Below are 15,811 nucleotides of genomic sequence, written 5' to 3'. Positions count from 1 at the left end.
TTACAGCAGAAGCAACAGTGTTTTCATTAAAGACAAAATATGATGCATTCATTTTTTCTGACCTGCTTCTTTATTTGTTGTAATTTCAAAACTATTCTACTGGTAAACATCTGTTATTTTTGCAGACTCAGTATAATGTGAGCAGATGTGAGCTTTTATTTAGATTATATATCAGGAAACAAGCAGCTGGGCTTTATTACATAAGCCACTCAGTATTATCTTTGAACAGACAATTTGTTATTCTTTGACTATTGGAAAACATAAGTTCCCCAAATTTGCGGCAGATGTGAACCATGGTAAAAGCTTGATTTTAAAATGTATTCTGAATACAACCAGCACTTAATCAGTGAGATACTGAACCTTTAGGTTTTCACACCCTGACAGTTTTGGGGGGAAAACTGTTTTATGGAAGTAATATAGTTAGGGTACAACTGATATCACAAAACCATCAGTGCATATTGCTATTATATTACAAATTAATTTATTGTCCCATTCCTGTTCTCTCTATATGGTAGTTTGTTCCCTGAGATCATTATCATGCCTCCAGTCATGAGGGTTCTATCTCCTTTTCTTTCAAGTCAACCCTACTAGAATATTTTACTACTTCTGTTTTAGAAATCAATTGGAATAATAGAAGAAAAGGGGGAAGTTAAGTGAAAAAAAAATCATGTCAGATACTCCAGATGTCAAAACATTTAAAACCCAACACTATTTTTAGAAGGTTTGTATTTTCGGTGTATAGAAAAGCAGGATCACTTTATTTTTCAGGGCATAAATAACGATGTACTAGCTCTACAATTAAATTGTAACTACTGACCATGTAAGTATATGGAAGCTACTGTACCATGTAATCACAGAGTAACTATCTTGTTATTTCTGTCTTCTAAACTAGAGTCTATATCATAAGATCTAAAAGCTGCATGTTACATGGTAATTTGTTTTTTTTTTAACTACTTGGTAGCTTCAATAATAGGGCCTGAAGATCCACTTATTGTTTATGTCATGCTATTCTCTGCACCAAATTACATTTAAGGAAGCATTTAGAGCTGACCAATTAAATAGTGGTATATATATATATATATATATATATATATATATATATATAGTCATTGAAAATATCATATAGAATGAATAATTTCTGCTTTGCTATATCCTCAGTTAGAAAAATATAATAAGGACATTTCAAACTTTCAGTTTACCTGAAATCAAATTGGAGAATTTGTGATTCTGCCAAGACAGAAAAAGTCCCTATGTCTAAATTTTTATTTCCAGCTACCAGCTGTATGATGGTACTATGCCTTTCCTTCCTTACTAGTTCTCACTACTAAAGCTTTTTTTTTTATGTTGTATAGGGCAAAAGTAGAATTGAAGTGGTTGCTAAAACTATTGAGAAAGGGCCACTGAAGAATAAAGATTCAGAATAAATAGATTCTTTCTAATGTTTCTAATCTGTTTTTCCATTTCTTTAAAGGCAAGTTTTTTTTGTGATACCAATTATCTTACAAATAAATTATGTATAACAACAACAATAATATATTTGTATAGAACTTAAAAGTTTCAAAAAGTATTTTATATACATTATCTCATTTTATCATGTCAATTTCCACTGGAATTAAGATGTCAGAATTACTGACTAGGTTGGGTAGACGTCATCTAATATGCTTGAAATTCTTTTGATAACTGACAAAAGCAGAGACCAGGATCTTTAATCTGAAGGAAAGGGTTAAATAATAAAAAAAAAGTTAATCAAGGTATACATAGCTGGGGAATTTTTTTTAAATCTTAGATTGAGTATAAATCTTACACACTAAACTAAAATCAACTTCAAGGAATTTCAAATAATATAGTCCATATATATAATCAATGGGATTTAAAGGGGAAAAATAATGAAATCCTGATGATGAATAATTTTAATTGGCCACAGGTATTGCTGTCCTGGGAATCATTAGGGTTTGATTTCAAGATTAATTTTGTAATTTAAGACATAAACCAAATGAAGGCAAATCAAGATTGATCAAAAAGGTCTTATATCTAACTCATAATAATTCATGAAAAAGGAATAAGAAAAATATAAAATACTTAATAAATCATGCTTATCAAAAATTTTTGATACATCACGGCTGTTGTGCTCCCTCCAATGATGGAAATTACATACATCTCCCATTCTGTTTGATTTGTGTTCATAGCCTATAAATTAACCACATAGAGCTGACTAATTTGTAAGGGTCATCCTCTAATTTTTTTTTTATATATAGTATGGATCCCAGAGAAGCAAAATAGATTTTCTATCAGTTAATAGCCAGACCAGTTTTTCTGGTAATATATCAATCTACTGAAACTTTTTATACAGCTTTTTCTTATACAAGTTGGCTGGTAATGTGTTGTTATCTACCCCCAATAATCCTAAACCACTCCATGGCCCCTTGGTTGACCTTCAACTTTAATTCCTCAGGAACCTTTATGGACTCAAATCACAGATCTAGTACTATAAGGGATTTGGAAAGCATATATTATAATTCTCATTTTACACATAAGAAAATTGAGGATTGGGAAGTGTACACAATGTCACAAATATTACAAAAATTGAGGAGGAAATTAAGTTTTTCTCAAACTAGAGTAAAGTGGCTCTTTCAACTATATCCCAATGTTTCCCAAAAATAACACAGAAGCAGACTTAGATGGATCTTTGTTCTCATATGCCTGCCCATCCTATATAATTTTTGTCCATGTACTTATAGTTCCAACAAAGAAACTTCACTTCACATTCTAAAGCTTCCCTTGTTTTTCCTAGACATTACAAGACACCAAATGGACTTGAACAATTATTTTCATTAACTCTTGCCATGTGACTAATCTGTATTATTTTTCAATCACATTTTTCTAATACAATCTTTATGTACAACTCATCTCCATCATTCCTTACTCATTTTGTGTTATAGACTGCTAGAAATATCTACATTTGGTTTCTGAATGCTAATTAAATTTCCATACTTTGGGGACTATATTGTTCCATAATTTTCAACAACATAAGTTGAATATTTGCATTAAAAACATGGGCCTTCTTTTCAAGGGGAAGTTTGGAAAGATTCAAGGAGTTTAGTAGTCTGTAGACAATCTATCACACTCTCCTCCCGTTTATGTACAACTTATTGTCTATTAGCAATTTATAATACATGCACACACATATATTTACATATATGTATATATGATCGAGAAATGCATATATACATGTATCTCTATGCTGCCCATATAACTGTGTATAATAAATTAGGCAACAAGCACTTTGAGTGTATGTTATAGAGCTCATCTAGGAGACTCTGAAATTTTCTAGGGATTGAATCAGCCCAATAATATGTACAAAAAGAAAGATCTGAAGAATCTCATCGTCTAAAAGGAATTCTTCTTCAACTTGGACTATGCAGTGGATTTTCTCCATAGCAATAGCAAACACTACTAAACATACTTCTTCCCATTATGTCCCAGATATTAGTGATCAGAGGGTCATTTAAGAAGGTCATTGTGTTATATATCTTGGGAAATCTTGCCTAATTTTGATTTGATTTAAAAATGTTGTGGGGGAAAGTTCTTTTAGGTGGTCTTAAGTGATTTAGTATGTACTAAATCACAATTAAAAGTACATGATATTAATGCATTCCTCTTGGAAGAGGCTTTTTAGGCAGCATTTTGCTCTCCTAAATCAAAATCATTTTCATTGAATAAACATTTGATATGCCAGGCACTGAACTAAGTACTAGAGATACAGAAAAAACAAAAGAAACCTTCTATTCCTTCAAGGAGCTGAAAATCTAGCTGAACAAAAGAAAGATGATACACATTTACTAAATTCTCTGTATGGCATTCACAATCTAGCCCTATCCTACTTTCCTAGATTTATTTATACATTACTTTTCTTCATGCGCTCTAGACAATTTGGCCATACTAGTTTTCTTGCTTTTTTTTTCATTCAGAATATTACATCTCCCATATCTATGCCTTTAAATTAGCTATGTCTCCTGCATGAAGGGCATTCTCTTCCCATCTAAATTTCTTGAAATTCTTTGTTTCTTTCAAGACTAAGTTTTAGAAGTACCTTCAGCATGAGGCCCTATATAGTCCAACCACCCATTGGTAGTGTTTTATTTTACAAGAGTATATTGTATCTGTTTTGCATGTGATTTATATATACTCACATATGTGCATGTTATCTCTAACACTAGATGGTAATATCTTTGAAGACAGAGATGCTTCATTTCTGCTTTTGTTTTTGTAAAACTTAGCACAATGTGTGACACAAATAGATATTTAATAAATACTTATTGTTGGATTCATCGATAACTCATACCTGACCTATTAAAATAAGCTAACTAAAGAATAGACATTGACACAGACTAAAATAATTTTCTAAGTAAATTTAGCAATGCAAATTAATTGACTTATAGAATTTTTTTAAAGAGCCCAGAAAACACTTCTATCAGTAAACTTGCTGAGCTGAAAGATAAAGTAGACAAGGGTAATGGTGGATTAGAGTAAAATCCCAGTTGTAATTTAGATAAATGTGGTAGAAAAGTATGAACAGTAGAGTTCCACAAAACAGCAATGAATAGTAGAAACAAATTTTAAAGAAAACTTTATGACAGACATTATGAGAAAAAAAAATCATCCTGAGCATTTTAAAGAGTGAATTAGAAGGTCATCTGTAGTAAATTTTTATTAGTCTTTTATCCATCAATGACAACAGAGACTCTTTAATATGATAAGTCTTATATTGTTATAAAAGAAAGTAAAAATGTCACTAAATAAAATAAAGATGGGCAAAAAAAAATTGGCATATAAAAGAAGGAAGAATGTATAAGGCTCACAAAAATTCTTGGATCTAATTATTGCCTCTAAAATTATACAAGATAATATTAATGAGAGAAAACTGGAAAAGATGATAGTAAGCTGGCTCAGGGTCAAAAAGACAAGTTCAAATCTTATTTCTGATACATACTGGTTATGCAAACCTGGCAAGCTATTTAACTTTTCAGAGCTATAGGCAAGCCTCTAAGACTTTTAGGTCCATAACAAATGCTTCTATGCATTGGGAGAGAGAGTTTCTTAGTAGTTTCCTACATCAATGAGATTGAAGATCTGCTATAAAATTTAAAAAGGTAAAATTTGATTCACATGGTTTTACTTCAGAACTTCTAAAGAATGTTTATGAGAGTAATCTCTATATTTATCAAGGGCATCCTAGATGAACATTTGAGAATAACAATAATAATAGCAATTCCTTTTGTTATATTAATGATGATATAAATCAAACCAATAGATCAATAACTACTGCAAAACAGAGTAATTTAAAAAGTAATTTCCAAAAACAAATGTCCATCAAAAAAGCATGATATTTGACAAAGAATTAGAACATTATACATCCTTCATACGACGGTACCTGCTATAGCTGTTGCCATGATAAGGACCAGAGGAGGAAAGATAATATAACCAAAGACAGATGTCAAATACTACCAAGGCAAGAAGCAGTTTGAAAATTACTAAAGACTTGTGAAAAAACACTTGAAGACTTCCATCAAAGAAGGCAATATGAAAGGTCCTGTGCAAGTTTGTTTCCTTTGAAAAACACTTCAACAAAGACAGATAACATAAAGATTCAATGGATAAAAGAGAAATAAAGTTTAGTTCACCTCTCTAGCTAGGACTACATAAAATGCCATCCAGAAGCCATTAACTTTCTGGTCAGAAAAATACTGGGCAGTTCTGAAGCCATACAGTTTGAAAACCAGAATAATACCTGATATTTTACCAGGTGACTACATAAAGAAAAAGAGGAGGACTTCCGGCCAAGATGGCGGTGTGGAGGCAGACAGCTGCTTGAGCTCCTCGTTTTCTCTCAGAACTTACTTCATGACAAGCCTCAGACTTAATGCTTGACCCAGAAAGAAATCCACAAATAATCACCAAGAGAAGACATCCGTGAAAGTCGCCAGAAAAGGACTGTGTTTGCTCGGGGGAGGGTCGAACAGACTGGGCGCAAACTGAGGGCAGGTAGCCAGAGCGAGACAGGCAGCTCACATAGCTCAGACCGGAGGGGGAGGGGTACGATCTCTGCCGTTTGTGGGAAAAGACTTTTTCCCCAGTGTGGATACTCCATCTTGGCAGCAAGCCAGGAGCAGCGGAGAGGGTGTAAACACTGGAGGTGAAGATTAAAACCACGGAAAGCCAGCATCTCTCAGAGCCCGGCCACCCCCAACCCCCACCTGGATTGACTCAGCCTCAGAGAGCAGACTCAGTACAGCCATCACTGTCCTGTTAGTGGCTCTCTGCTGCCCTACCCCCAGTCTGTGGAGGAAGCCCATTAACACTATCCAGCTCCATCTCCCCCCAAAACAGACCAATTGTTTCTCTTGTCAGTTTGTTTTCTTCCATTCCGCTCTTGACAAAATGAACAAAAAATTCAAAAGGGCTCTAACCATTGACAGCTTCTGTATGGAGAGAGAGCAGACTTCAAATACTGAGGAGACTAAAAACAGATTGTCTCCAGATGAATCCCCTAAGGGGGATGTGATCTGCTCCTCAATACAAAAGAATCTCATAGAGGAAATCAAAAAGGCTCTCACAAGAGAGCTAGAAGAGAAATGGGAAAAGGAAAGGGAAGCTTGGCAAGAGAGCCTGGAGAAGTCATCCCATGCATTCAAAGACAGAGTGGATAAAGAAATCAAATCATTGAGAAACAAGATTAGTGAGCTGGAAAAAGAAAACAGCTCTCTAAAAAATAAAATGGATAAAATGGAAAAAAATTCCATAGAAGATAAAAACACAATTGGACAATTACAAAAAGATATAAAAAAAGTGAGTGAAGAAAATACATCATTGAAAATTAGACTCGAACAAGTAGAAATGAATGACTCAAGGAGAAACCAAGAGGTAGTCAAGCAAAACCAGAGAAATGAAATAATTGAAAAGAATGTCAAGTACCTTATTAGAAAGACAACAGACCTGGAAAACAGATCCAGGAAAGACAATTTGAGAATAATCGGACTTCCTGAAAAATGTGAGGAAAAAAAGAGCTTGGACACCATTTTCAAGGAAATTATCAAAGAGAACTGCCCAGACGTTCTGGAAACAGAGGGTAAAATAGACATTGAAAAAATTCATCGATCTCCTACTGAAAGGGACCCTAAAATCAAAATGCCAAGAAATATAGTGGCCAAGTTCAAGAACCATCAGACAAAGGAAAAGATATTGGAAGCTGCTAGAAAAAAGCAATTCAGATATGGGGGATCCACAATAAGGATAACCCAGGATCTAGCAACGTCCACATTAAAAGAACAAAGGGCCTGGAACATGATATTCTGAAAGGCTAAGGAATTTGGTATGCAGCCAAGAATAACATACCCAGCAAAAATGAGCATCCTTTTCCAGGGAAGAAGATGGACATTTAATGAAATAAATGAATTCTATCTATTTTTGATGAAAAAAGCAGACCTACATAAAATGTTTGATCTTCAAATACAGAACTCAAGAGATTTCTAAAAAGGTAAAAAGAAATCTTGAGAACTATACTTCTGCCAAAAAAATATGTAAAGAACATATGTACAATTTGTCTTAGAAACTAGAGGTGGAAAGGAAATTATATCATAAAAAACTGTAAAGTGGTGGTATTACATCTCATGAAGAGGCAAAGGTAACCTATTATATCTGAGAGAAAGAAAGGAGGGAGATGAACATAGTGTGTATCAACAGACATATTCTGTAAAGGGCCAGAACTGAGCAATGCACTTGGATAATGAAGCACGTGAGACTAATTGCCAATTGGAAGGTTCCCTATTAACTTGTTTGAAGGTTGATCCTCCCCAGCTGTTCTGTGCTGACTTGATTGGTGGGACAAAGGGGGGAAGTGACTTGTGTGGGAGGAGTAAGAGAAACTTGGGTGGTGGAACTCAGCTCACTCGCACTGGTGACCTGGCGTTGGAGGCAATGGTAAAGATCTAGAATAAAGACATTTAGTGATCCTGACTCCTGCTGATTTCTGGGAAGATAGAGTTCCAGCATTTGGCGTCCAATGTGTGGCTGGCACCCTACTTCCACCGAAGTCCTCCGGTGACCAGGAGATTAGGTGAGTATTCTAATAGAAATAAGGAACTTACCTTCTTAAGGACTAAATCAGCAATCTCTAGTAACTGAGATGGGGCAGATGTTAGGTAAATCCTGGGCCTCAGCTGACCCTGCTCCAACCCCAGCCCCTGCCTTATCTAGAAATGCTATAGAGGATATAATTAAGATAATTGATGAGAAAAGTTTACTTTTTACCATCCCACAAATGAATAATCTCTTACACTCATTGAGTCTCACGTCCCCTTGGTTCTTAAATGAAGAAAAACTACGTATAGATAAATGGAAGCTAGTGGGACTTGAAATGAAAGAATTTTACTCAAAAAATGGGCTTTGTCCAATTTTCCCAGAGGTATTTTATCTATACAACGTGATTCTATTAGACTTAAGCTATAGAACAGAGTTTAGGAGAAGGAAGAGTTCTAAAAAGGCACAGAGAAGGAAGCATGAGGAACAAAAGATAGAAGATAAGCAAACTCAGGACATTGCCAGAGGGCAAGGGGATTTGAATGAGGAATCTGAGTCTGTTGACTCAGATTGTCCAGAAGAAATTTCAACCCCACCTAGAGAGATCTAGAATAAAGACATTTAGTGATCCTGACTCCTACTGATTTCTGGGAAGATAGAGTTCCAGCAATATTCGATTTATGGTGAAACTTCTTCCACTTCATTGAAAAGTGAAAGGGAAGGAGTAAGCTAAGGGAAAGGGAATACAGAAATTTCGAGGAAAAGGGGTAAAATAAGGGGAGGAACTTTAAGGTGGGGGAGGGATCCTAAAAAGGGAGGGCTGTGAAAAGCAAGTGGTGTTCACAAGTTTAATACTGGGTAGGGGGATAAGAGGGAAGGAAAGGGGAAACGCATAAGCAGGGGTTAATAGGATGGCAAGCAATATAGAATTAGTCCTTCTAACCATAAATGTGAATGGGGCAAACTGCCTCATAAAGAGGAAGCAGTTAGCAGACTGGATTAAAAGTCAGAATCCTATATGTTGTTTACAGGAAACACACCTGAAACAGGGTGAGACATTCAAACTAAAAGTAAAAGGGTGGAGCAGAATCTATTATGATTCAGGCAAAACCAAAAAAGCAGGAGTAGCCATCCTCATCTCAGATCTAGCAAAAACAAAAATTGATCTAATTAAAAGAGATAAGGAAGGGCATTATATCCTGCTAAAGGGCAGCATCAATAATGAAGCAGTATCAATATTAAACATATATGCACCAAGTGGTGCAACATCTAAATTCTTAAAAGAGAAATTAAGAGAGCTGCAAGAGGAAATAGATAGCAAAACTAAAATAGTGGGAGATCTCAACCTTGCATTCTCAGAATTAGATAAATCAAACCACAAAATAAATAAGAAAGAAGTTAAAGAGGTAAATAGAATACTAGAAAAGTTTGATATGATAGATCTTTGGCAAAAGCTAAATGGAGACAGAAAGGAGTATACTTTCTTCTCAGCAGTTCACAGAACCTATACAAAAATTGATCATATACTAGGGCATAAAAACCTCAAAATCAAATGCAGTAAGGCAGAAATAGTAAATGCATCCTTTTCAGACCATAATGCAATCAAAATTACATTTAATAAAAAGCCAGGGAAAAATAGACCAAAAAATAATTGGAAACTAAATAATCTTATACTAAGGAATGATTGGGTAAAACAGCAAATCATAGACATAATTAATAACTTCACCCAAGAAAATGACAATAATGAGACATCATACCAAAATGTGTGGGATACAGCCAAAGCAGTAATAAGGGGAAGTTTTATATCTCTACAGGCCTACTTGCATAAAATAGAGAAAGAGACGGCCAACGAATTGGGCTTACAACTAAAATTGCGAACAAATTAAAAACCCCTAGACAAACACAAAACTTGAAATTCAAAAAATAAAAGGTGAGATTAATAAAATTGAAAGTAAAAAAAACTATTGAATTAATTAATTAACTAAGAGTTGGTTCTATGAAAAAAACAACAAAATAGACAAACCCTTAGTAAACCTGATTTAAAAAAGGAAAGAGAAAAAGCAAATTGTTAGTCTTGAAAATGAAAAGGGTGAACTCACCACTAATGAAGAGGAAATTAGAACAATAGTTAGGAGATACATTGCTCAACTTTATGCCGATAAATTCGATAACTTCAATGAAATGGAAGAATACCTTCAAAAATATAGCTTGCCCAGATTAACAGAGGAAGAAGTAAGTAGTCTAAATAGTCCCATCTCAGAAAAAGAAATAGAACAAGCTATTAACCAACTCCCTAAGAAAAAGTCCCCAGGACCAGATGAATTTACAGGTGAATTCTACCAAACATTTAAAGAACAACTAACTCCAATGCTATGTAAACTATTTGAAAAAATAGGGATTGAAGGAGTCCTACCAAATTCCTTCTATGACACAGACATGGTACTGATACCTAAACCAGGTAGATCGAAAACTGAGAAAGAAAACTATAGACCAATTTCCTTAATGAATATTGATGCTAAAATCTTAAATAAGATATTAGCAAATAGACTTCAGAAAATCATCTCCAGGATAATACACTATGACCAAGTGGGATTTATACCAGGAATGCAGGGCTGGTTTAATATTAGGAAAACTATTAGTATAATTGACCATATTAATAATCAAATTAATAAAAAACATATGATCATCTCAATAGATGCAGAAAAAGCATTTGATAAAATCCAACATCCATTCCTACTAAAAACGCTTGAGAGTACAGGAATAAATGGACTATTCCTTAAAATAATAAGGAGCATATATTTAAAACTTTCAGTAAACATCATATGTAATGGCGATAAACTAGAACCTTTCCCTGTAAGATCAGGAGTGAAACAAGGTTGCCCACTATCACCATTACTTTTCAATATAGTACTAGAAACTCTAGCCTCGGCAATAAGAACCGAGAAAGAGATTCAAGGAATTAGAGTAGGAAATGAGGAAATCAAATTATCACTCTTTGCAGATGACATGATGGTATACTTAGAGACCTCCAAAGACTCTGCTAAAAAGCTATTAGAAATAATTCAGAATTTTAGCAAAGTTGCAGGATACAAAATAAATCCACATAAATCCTCAGCATTTTTATACATTACCAACACAATCCAACAGCAAGAGATACAAAGAGAAATTCCATTCAAAATAACAGTCGATAGTATAAAATATTTGGGAATATATCTACCAAAGGAGAGTCAGGAATTATATGAACAAAATTACAAAACACTTGCCACAAAAATAAAGTCAGATTTAAATAATTGGAAAGACATTCAGTGTTCTTGGATAGGCCGAGCAAATATAATCAAGATGACAATACTCCCTAAACTAATCTATTTATTTAGTGCTATACCAATCAGATTCCCAAGAAACTATTTTAATGACCTAGAAAAAATAACAACAAAATTCATATGGAAGAATAAAAGGTCGAGAATTGCAAGGGAAGTAATGAAAAAAAAAATTAAGTGAAGGTGGTCTAGCTGTACCTGATCTAGAACTGTATTATAAAGCAACAGTCACCAAAACCATTTGGTATTGGCTAAGAAACAGACTAGTTGATCAGTGGCATAGGTTAGGTTCACAGGGCAAGATAGTGAATAAAAATATCAATCTAGTGTTTGACAAACCCAAAGATCCCAAATTTGGGGATAAGAATTCATTATTTGACAAAAACTGCTGGGAAAACTGGAAATTAGTATGGCAGAAACTAGGCATGGACCCACATTTAACACCACATACTAAGATTAGGTCAAAATGGGTCCAAGATTTAGGCATAAAGAACGAAATCATAAATAAATTGGAGGAACATGGGATGGTTTACCTCTCAGACTTGTGGAGGAAGAAGGAGTTTGTGTCCAAGGGAGAACTAGAGATCATTATTGATCACAAAATAGAAAATTTTGATTACACCAAATTAAAAAGTTTCTGCACAAACAAAACTAATGCAAACAAGATTAGAAGGGAAGTAACAAATTGGGAAAACATTTTTACAGTTAAAGGTTCTGATAAAGGCCTCATCTCCAAAATATACAGAGAATTGACTTTAATTTATAAGAAATCAAGCCATTCTCCAATTGATAAATGGTCAAAGGATATGAACAGACAATTTTCAGATGATGAAATTAAAACTATTTCCACTCATATGAAAGAGTGTTCCAAATCACTATTGATCAGAGAAATGCAAATTAAGACAACTCTGAGATATCATTACACACCTGTCAGATTGGCTAAGATGACAGGAACAAATAATGATGAATGTTGGAGGGGCTGTGGGAAAACTGGGACACTGATGCATTGTTGGTGGAGTTGTGAAAGAATCCAACCATTCTGGAGAGTAATCTGGAATTATGCCCAAAAAGTTATCAAAATGTGCATACCCTTTTACCCAGCCATACTACTACTAGGCTTATATCCCAAGGAAATACTAAAGAAGGGAAAGGGACCTGTATGTGCCAAAAGGTTTGTGGCAGCCCTTTTCATAGTGGCTAGAAGCTGGAAGATGAATGGATGTCCATCAATTGGAGAATGGTTGGGTAAACTATGGTATATGAATGTTATGGAATATTATTGTTCTGTAAGAAATGACCAACAGGAAGAATACAGAGAGGCTTGGAGAGACTTATATCAACTGATGCTGAGTGAAACGAGCAGAACCAGAAGATCATTATACACTTCAACAATGATACTGTACGAGGATGTATTCTGATGGAAATGGATATCTTCAACATAGAGAAGAGCTAATCCAATTCCAATTGATTAATGATGGACAGAATCAGCTACATCCAGAAAAGGAACACTGGGAAATGAGTGTAAACTGTTATTTTTACCTTCTGAATCCAATTCTTCCTGTGCAACAAGAAATTCGGTTCTACACACATATATTGTATCTAGAATATACTGTAATATATTTAACATGTATAAGACTGCCTGCCATCTGGGGGAGGGGGTTGGGGGAGGAAGGGAAAAAATCTGAACAGAAGTAAGTGCAAGGGATAATGTTGTAAAAAATTACCCAGGCATATGTACTGTCAAAAAAAAAAAAAGTTATAATTATAAAATAAAATAAAAATTAAATATAAATAAGTAAATGAAGAAAGAAAGAAAGAAAAAGAGGAGCTGAAATGTAGTCCTTTGGAAGGTCCCAGAGGCTGGAAGGTTGTTCAGTCTTTGATATTTGGTCTTGCAGCTGGTCAGGGCCATACTAAAGAACACAGCCAGTTCCTGGTAAATGACTGTTTAAAGAGGAAAAGATAGGGTAGGGCAGTGCTGCCCTGACTCTTGCTTCAGCACCCTTCATGATGATTTCTAAAATCCCAGCACAGAACAAAGTCAGTTCTTGAGAAATGATTAAAGAAGAAGACAGCAAATGGACAACATCTGCATATAGATGCAAGGAGACAGATACTGAAAACAAAGATTGTAGTAGAGGACTGAGTTTGGTCTCAGTTCCCTGTCTCAGGTGACAAAAGAGCTCTAGATAAAGGACCAGAATTTAGTCACTGCATTAGGACTGTAGCGAGGAAATGGCAATAGCATTTGTATGGAACTGGGAATGGCCAAGACTTAGACAGTCTATCTAAAAGGATAGGATGGGATAGATCCTAGACCTGACACAAAATTTGAGTCTAAAATCTGAGGCTGGAGACCTGAATAAAGAGAAAAAAATTCCTAATAAAACAATAATAACAACAACAAAATAATTAAGATTAAAGAAAAGTTCAAGAGCTTAATATATTATGAACATATAAAGAACACTAATTCTTAGGTGTATAATATTATTTCGAAAAGCGAGCAAGTGGCAATTGGAATTCAGAATTTAATTTTAAACCTAAAGTACTTCTTTAAGCCACTAGTACTCTGAAAATCAAACCAAGAAATGAAATCAAAGAAAAAATAATTTAATTTTTAAAAAGAGTGAGAACTTTACACAAGAAATAACTACCTTCAAAAAATAGAAATGGAGTACACAAAACATGAGATAACAAGAAATATTAGTACAAGTCAAATGACTAAAAATATTAGAAGAACATGAAAGATATCTACTATCAGAAACAACAGAACAAATCAAAGGAAGGTAATTTTTAAAAAAAAATGCCTGAAGGAAAAATACAGATCCAATCTAAATCAACAAATCAAACTATTTATAGCAACATGAAAAAAAACAAAAAACAAAAAAACAAAAACAAAAACCTCTAACTCACTAATGATTGGAGAAATGCAAAATAAAACAATTCTGAGGTTTTTCATTATACCTACTGGACTAGTTATTGGGCCATAAAAGGAAACTGACAAATATTGGAGGAAATGTGAGAAAAATGAGACATTAATGCATTATTGGTGGAATTATGAACTGATTTAACTATTCTGTAGAGCAATTTGGAACTATGCCCAAAAAGGCTATAAAATCATGTATATCCTTTGATCTAATAATAACACTAAACTGCCTGTATCCCCAAAAAATTTAAAAAGAAAGGAAAAGGATCTTCTTAGGACAAAGATTTGGAAATTGAGAGATGCCCACCAATTGGGGAATGACTAAATAAAGTGTAATTTGTAATTATGATGGGATGTTATTGTTCTATGAAAAAATGATGATCAGGACTCTCTCAGAATCCTGGCAACTCCTCCATGAGCTTATGCAAAGTGAAATGTACAATGTACAAAGTAATAGCAATGTTTTGGGATGATCAGTTGTGAATGAATTTGCTATTCTCAGTTATACAGTGATCCAAGACTATGCTGAAGGACTTATAATAAAAAATGCTATCCATACCCAGAAAAAGAACCAATTGTGTCTGAATGCAGATCAAAACATACTTTTTTCTTTTTTTATTTTATTTTCTTTGAGATTTTTTTTTTTGGGGGGGAGAGTGGGGAGATCTATGTTTTCTTTCACAACATGACTTTTATGGAAATGTTTTCCATAATTTCACATGTGCCGCCTCCTTTCAAAGGAGGTGGGTGGGGGAGGGAAGATGAGAGAGAATCTAGAACTCAAAGTTTTAAAAACAAATGTTACAAAATTGCCTTACATGTAACTGGGAAAAATATTTTTAAAAAAGTAAACATGGGAAATAGCAACAGGGGTAAAATGATGAGTAAACTAGTTTCTAACATGGGGAGAAGAAACAATGTCTTTTGAACCTTTCTTCAAAACAGAAAGTAAAGGAGAAATAGAGGACTTGTTTGTTCTGATATAGAGAAGGAAAGTACAAAAGGAATACATTAGGAAGAGGAACTTGATCTTTTCATAACTGGGATCTGCCATATAATAATGGAGGTAGAATGGGGGAGATCAAGTATCTTAGAAACATTATTAGAACTGTTATTAGAACTAGGCAACTCCTGAAAAAAGGATACCATGGAAAAGCTCTGGTTGGCTCCATGGTTATATGAAGTCTAACACAAGGAAAACCCACATACCTACTGAAATATTTTTGGCCCAAGAAAGCAGCATCCACTGACCAGCAGTAAAGGCTGAAAATAGGTAGAGATCATTGGATTCTTTGAATGTAACTTAATATGGTTTACCTCAGAATGAAGTCTATGGATCAGCTACCATCCAAGAGCAGAATCAAGAGGCTCTCCATGGGAGACATTAGCATGAAGTCAGCCAATAAAATGTTGACAAAGTGGAGTCTCAAATGTCTAAATTTGATTTGTTAATGGAAATGGGAACATTTCTGGTGGTAATTCTGGCCCAGAT

At 34.4% G+C, this 15,811-nt stretch overlaps 1 protein-coding gene across 7 annotated transcripts in view; it reads right to left on the bottom strand.

Annotated features, from left to right (window-relative positions):
* KIAA0825 (KIAA0825 ortholog) overlaps positions 1–15,811 on the bottom strand; it is a 541,416-nt gene that overhangs the window by 349,703 nt on the left and 175,902 nt on the right. Inside the window, exon 11 of one of the 7 annotated variants that reach the window (XM_074282085.1) lies at positions 1,549–1,710. The exons of the other annotated variants lie outside the window; for them this stretch is intronic. Coding sequence (XP_074138186.1) covers positions 1,654–1,710 — 57 coding nt within the window. The 3' untranslated portion in view covers positions 1,549–1,653. Of the gene's footprint in view, positions 1–1,548; positions 1,711–15,811 lie in introns of those variants that run through there. 7 annotated transcript variants of the gene reach the window in all.

Source organism: Sminthopsis crassicaudata, chromosome 1 (genome assembly GCF_048593235.1).
Source record: "Sminthopsis crassicaudata isolate SCR6 chromosome 1, ASM4859323v1, whole genome shotgun sequence".
In the NCBI taxonomy this organism is placed as follows: Eukaryota; Metazoa; Chordata; class Mammalia; order Dasyuromorphia; family Dasyuridae; genus Sminthopsis; species Sminthopsis crassicaudata.
The sequence above is the reverse complement of the archived record's forward strand: the minus strand, read 5'-3'. Positions and strand labels throughout refer to the sequence as shown.